The 6,029-nt window shown below is 45.4% G+C and overlaps 1 protein-coding gene across 1 annotated transcript in view; it reads left to right on the top strand.

Annotated features, from left to right (window-relative positions):
- The first annotated feature begins 2,343 nt into the window (after positions 1 to 2,343).
- Positions 2,344 to 6,029, top strand: part of LOC138467531 (zinc finger protein 75A-like) — a 359,800-nt gene continuing 356,114 nt past the window's right edge. The window contains exon 1 of the mRNA XM_069607636.1: positions 2,344 to 2,943. Coding sequence (XP_069463737.1) covers positions 2,920 to 2,943 — 24 coding nt within the window. The 5' untranslated portion in view covers positions 2,344 to 2,919. The remainder of the gene's footprint in view (positions 2,944 to 6,029) is intronic.

Below are 6,029 nucleotides of genomic sequence, written 5' to 3'. Positions count from 1 at the left end.
TACCACAAGCTGTTTACCCTAGCAGGGTATGGAAACAAACAGCCCGCCAGGGAACAACCCTCGCATCCAAACTCAGGTGAAACCTGAAGCCAAGCAGGCAGCGGTACTCAAAATGTATGTGCCGAAAGTCTGACACAAGATATTCCCAACCAGTGAGAGACACTTTGTATTTCTTTTTGTATTTTTTTACTAAAATGCAAGGGAGATGGTACATGGCGCTCCCCTGACCTGCGCATCAGTAAGCAAAGCCGTTGCCAGGGCGCACGTGGGGACATGTGGAAACTTACACTTTCCCTTAATGTTTCCTTTAAAGGGAAAAACCCCTGTATCACATTGGGTATAAATTGAACAATTTAGCATTCAGCATTTACATATAGCGCTATGAACCCACAGGTATCAGAGCGCTGCTCAACCCTACCCCTGGGCCTGGGGCAGCGTATAAGAAGGGAAACAACCTCCCCTCACTCTTGTACCTTATTGTTTATAAATTGAACAATTGAGCATTCATAAATGAGCAGTTACATAGCGCTACCAACCCATAGGTATAAGAGCGCTGTTCAACCCTACCCCTGGGTCTGGGGCAGCGTATAAGAAGGTAAAAAATTCCCATCCCTCTAGGACCTTATTGAATATAAATTGAATAATTTGCCATTCATAATTTCTAATTTATATAGCGCTACAAACCTACAGGTATCAGAGCGCTGCTCCAGAAGGGAAACAACTCCCAACCCAAGCCCCCCTCACCGCCGCGTCGGGAGCAAAGCAAAGCTTGCAATACCCGCGCGCGAGGTGAATGGGGGGGAGGGGCAGTCGTCTGTTAGCCGACAAAACGTGTTAATCAGAAGGCTTCCGGCCGCGTGTCGGGCCTGAAGCAAAAGCTTCTGAAAGGGCCGCGCGCGACGGAGCAAAGCAGAAAACAGCAGCTTGCACGCGCGAGGTCTGAAGCCAAGGCTTCTAAAAACCAGCGCGCACAGCTGATAACATAATGCAAACAAAAGAGACATAACCTGGCGCTCTAGGCGCAACAACCCACGCGTGACAGGCCTGAAGCAACAGCTTCTGCCGTATGCGGAATAAACAAACAAAAGGCTGTGCACGCGAGGTCCGAAGCCAAGGCTTCAAAGACCTGCGCGCCACAGCTCGCATTCCATTATAAAGAAAAGCAAAATAAACAAACACAGAGGCCAACATTGCCCGGCGCCCCAAACCACGCATGACGGGGTAGGGTAGAAAAAAAGGTTTCTTTTGAAAAAACGAAACACTCACTTCAAGAAACCACACCACAATTAAAGCGCGGACGCTCGTGCCCAATATTTTGGTTAAAGGCAACGAAGTAAGTGGGAGTTCATACAATACTGCAATAATAAACTCAAACTAAGGAAACACAATTCCCAAGGTGAACACAGTAAAGCACCCAGCATATTATGTATGAAACACAAATTCATATGGCAACCACTGACTAACACAACTAAAAGGAGTGACTTAGCTGTGGTGTCAGCAGCAAAGAAAGAGGAGTTGGGTTTAGAGTAAAGTACATATATAGAGGAGGGTCCCTGCTCATTGGTCCCCTGCAGGGCATGACCTGTCCTCCACAATGGATTGGGGAGTCCCCCTTGCATTGACATTGAACTCTATTTAGTTCTGTTATTGAAACATTTTTGTTTGTAAAAGTTTTTTCTTTGCTGCTGTGGTTTCAGAGTAAAGATTGAAATGCATAATATGAAGCCTCCTGTCATGCCATAGAATCAGAGACCATTAACCCCCAGCTGTTGTATGCACCACACAGGTGCCTCTGACTGTTTTGGGTACCCAACTATTTTGTTGAACTTTCCTGCGATCACTTCAAGTCCATATGTCACTTTCCTGCAATAAGGTCAAAAGTCACGTGAAAAAAATCCCTGTGATGTCATCATTATGCTAATTACTATTTTTGAAATTTTAAGAGGGATTAGTTACTACTGATTTTTGGTCAATGTGTGCAGTGAGATTCTATCAAGTTCAAAGATCCTATCAAGTTCAAACTACGAAAAGACTGATTTATCTTGAAGTTGTAGTTTTTCTGTTTTCACTTGAAGCTGTTTATTTGTTTATACTGCTCGAGAAGAGAAGAGTTTAGCATAATCCTTCGCCTCCAAATATCACTGTTCTGCACTTTGTTGTGGAAACTGTCATCCTAATTGGCATTGAGCATATCATCTATCTTTTTAAAAGTATAAGAATAATTCATAATAGGAAAAAGTCGGGAACATATACCTATTTTTCAATGTTGGTTCAACGGCAAAATGAGAAACGGCTGCACATTCACAGCGCCAACATGGCTACCATGCTGTTCGCATCGAGAAGACCTTCGTACATAGTACGTCTCCTATGTCTATTTATTTGCTGTGGGTAGGCAGAACACACACGTAGCATTTATTTATATTGTCTTGCACACTAAACATTGTTCGAGGCGAAACTATTACTGTCTGATTGGTGCATGGCTTGCTCTTCAATTTCTGTAGTAAATTGGTCCTGTTTTGTGCAGTTTAATGAACCACGCGGCTCCAACAGAAACGAACACTATCTGGTCAAGATTAAAAAGTGGGAGGATCCATTTATGAATAGTGTCTGGGCTCTGCGCGTGCTCAGTTTGTGCTAAAAAAAACTAGCCCAAGCACAATCGATCAGACCAAGCGGCCACCTGAGCTGGTCTACTTTAATGATCATCACACAAGCAGATATAAATTGTATTTTTCGGCACTTTTCTTGCTTCTCTGCTGTTAGGAGCGGAATTGTTACTTTTGTCAGGACTCTTTCGACTCTTTTCGCTGTGTCCACGGAGAGGAGGAGTTGTAGTTTCCCTTTTTTTGTACCCAGCCACTTCGTTTACAGTAAACGGTCAAGCTCAATTGAGAATTATTGAAGACTTTAGAAATCAGGATGGCCCGGCAGGGGTCAGAGAAGGTGAGTAATGTCGTCGAAGGATTTGTAGTTGGCTCACCTTAACAGTCACTGAGACGATAATGTCATAACACTGAATGAAGTGTTGCTATTGGCCAGTAAACGTTTCCACACGCACGTTCGTACAGTGCCTTTTGTAATATGCTTAAATTATTTATGAAGTGTAATGTTAAAAGGATGATATTGAAGCTTTGCACAAATCAATTTATATGAATAATGTAAAACTACTAAATCAGCAACACTGTGAAAGATAAGTATTTATCCAGCAAGTATTTAACCAGCAACAACCTAACCCATAGATATACAATTCTAATGGAACCACATTTACCTGAATCAGGATACAGACCCCACTAACCCAACCCTCAATCCTCTGCATACTTAAGCCACACAACCATCTCTCTCCCAGCAATCTGCACACACTTTACCACACCGCATCAACAACACATAAACACAACCCACAGCACTCAAGGCCTCACCCGATTCGATACTAGCACCAAAGCCCAGCACTCGGTCTATACCGATCTGAAGCTGCCAACAGCACACCACTTCTCCCACTCTCCTCCCAACTAACCCTACACGTCCTCCCTGTTTATAGATCCGCCAGAGCGCCTGGGGACCAATTCAGTTGGTGACCGTGCGCTATACAAGTACCTTTAACGTAACATAACATGTATTACTGTCTAGCTGTTTTGGCCCACAACTACCACCAGTCCAACCCAGCGTTGTCAGTGGTAAGGTATCATTGTCGTCGTAGGTCAAAACATCGGGAGGGTGATAGCTTGTCTTTTGTGCCCCTGGACATTGCCTTAACTCGTGCGATGGAAGTGGAACTTCAGGAACGGTTGCTTGAATAAAAGCTGCACTACTTTTAGTTCAGATGAAGTTTTATGAGGTAGAATGATGAGATGTATAATATGTAAACCTTTGTGGTGGCCTGGAATGAGCACTCGACGGTGGTTCTGTAACATGCTTTATTAACATGGATGATACAAACCATTGAATGCACGTAAACATAGTGGCTCTGAGATAACCACTGCAGTTAATTCACTGCTGTGGGTTTACATCTTTTGCAGTGCTCATGGTTAAGGTCTTGATAGCAACCACCACTCTTGTGTTGCTGTAGTGGATTCATGCCTCCAACCTGGTAAGTTATTTGAGGTCACTGGATAGTATAATCGGGCTACAGGCCTTATCGCAGGAGGAGCGCCAGGATGCATCCTCCTGTGTCCCGGTCCGCTCCAAGACTACCAGGCTCCGGGACCCATGCACGCGTCCTGTGCCTAGTCTCGCCAGATGTTGCAGCGCTGGATCCTGTGTGCAGGTTCCTCAAATACCTCCTTTTGTTGCGCAGCATGGTCCTACTCTATAAGAAAATCTTTGTACTTGGTTGGTCTTTTCTTTTCTCTCTGGGTTTGGCTCTCATGGAGTGAGGGACTTGATGGTGTTGTCCCGACCTCTGGTGCTGCCCCTCGACTTTGTGATCTTGGTGTCCTGTCTCTCTGTGTTGTTCACCTACTCCAGGAGTGAGATTCCTCACACTGCCACTTTCTCAACCCTCATACTCCACGTTCTATGTCTCTATTATCTCAGTACCTTCACATGGATCCTGACGTTCTGCAGGACCTTCTGTTCCTGTGGATTCTCTCCTCTCGGGAGGATTTTTCTTGAGCATGGCCACTGTCTCTAAGTTCCATCTTCTGCCATCTTGGGTGTAGATGTGGTTGGTGCATCTTTGAACAACCTCTTTTGGCTGGCTGTACTTGGACCATGTTGCCATGTCCTTGTGGGGAAGCTTTATTTTTACTAAATCTCCCACCCCAACTTCTGTCCATCTGCGCATGTCGCCCTGTGCCTTCATTTGATCCTTGTTTTTCTGGATCCTCCAGACCACTTCTCTCATGTAAATGGCCTCATCGTGCCTCACTGTGTGTAACCAGGGCGGTAGTTGTGTGGATGCACCTCTCCTCCTTCTTAGTATTTGGAAAGGTGACACTCCTGTAACTGCATTGGGGATCAAGCAGTGAGCTGCTACGACTTATTTAACTTTTTTGTGGGGATCCAAACCAGCTGCACAGGCTAGTTCTAGGGCTCTTTTTATGATCCTATTAGAACGCTCTACTTATCCGTTTGCTTGTGGGTGGTAGGGACTGGCTCGCAACTGCTGAATGTTATGCTTGCTTAGAAATCCTTCAATGTCCCTTGAAATCAGCTGGACGCCATTGTCTGTGACTATTTCTTTGGGCAAGCCTTCCCTCTGGAACACTGAATTTAACACTTCAGTCACAGTGGTCGTGGGGATGTCGAGTACAAATTCTACCTCAACCCATTTGGGCAGGTAATCTACTAGGACTACCCCGTACTTGTGGTCCCCAACATGGCGTCCAGTGGGCCAATGAAGTCCAACCCTAATTTGTGCCATTCGCCAGAGGGGATCTCTGTGGAAATCTTGGGTGCTTGCCTCACTTTGAGCCTTTTGTCGCTGTTCGCACACTCGTGGCTCCTCTCAATCATGATCCTGACATCTTTTTCCATGCCTGGCCACCAATATGCTTTATGCATACACCTGGTCACCTCTCATAATGAGACTGTCCACTTCGAAAAAAGTCCTCAGTGACTTTCCAATACAGGCGCAGACATTGCGGAACAGCCCTCTCATTGGGCCAGCCATTATGGGCCCAATTTTCCACCTTACTCAGGGACTCATCTTTGTCTAGTTCTACCCTCCAGTGATCTTTGCTCATCTCCAGGAATTCTTGGATTCTCAGATCCTTGAATGACGCTACTGCACGTTTATCTTGGAGGAACGTGCTACCCGGGGTTCTGCAATCTAGGAACCTTGACATGCAGTCTGCCTGAGCGTTCCTCCACCCTGCTATATGCAAGATTTCATAAGTATATTCATGCAGCTTTGCTGCTATCCGAGCCAGTCTTGGCATCAACGTCTTGATACTTCCTGGACTCAACATGTGAACCAACATTTTGGAATTTCGTGCCCCATACATACGCCCTGAAGTATTCCACTGCTTAGGCCCATGAAAGCATCTCTTTCTCGACGGTCGAGTAGTTATTTTCTGAGTCGCAGATCACTT

The sequence above is a fragment of the Ambystoma mexicanum genome, chromosome 4q (assembly GCF_040938575.1).
Source record: "Ambystoma mexicanum isolate Mex_15411 chromosome 4q, UKY_AmexF1_1, whole genome shotgun sequence".
In the NCBI taxonomy this organism is placed as follows: Eukaryota; Metazoa; Chordata; class Amphibia; order Caudata; family Ambystomatidae; genus Ambystoma; species Ambystoma mexicanum.
This window is presented reverse-complemented; position numbering and strand designations above follow the sequence as displayed.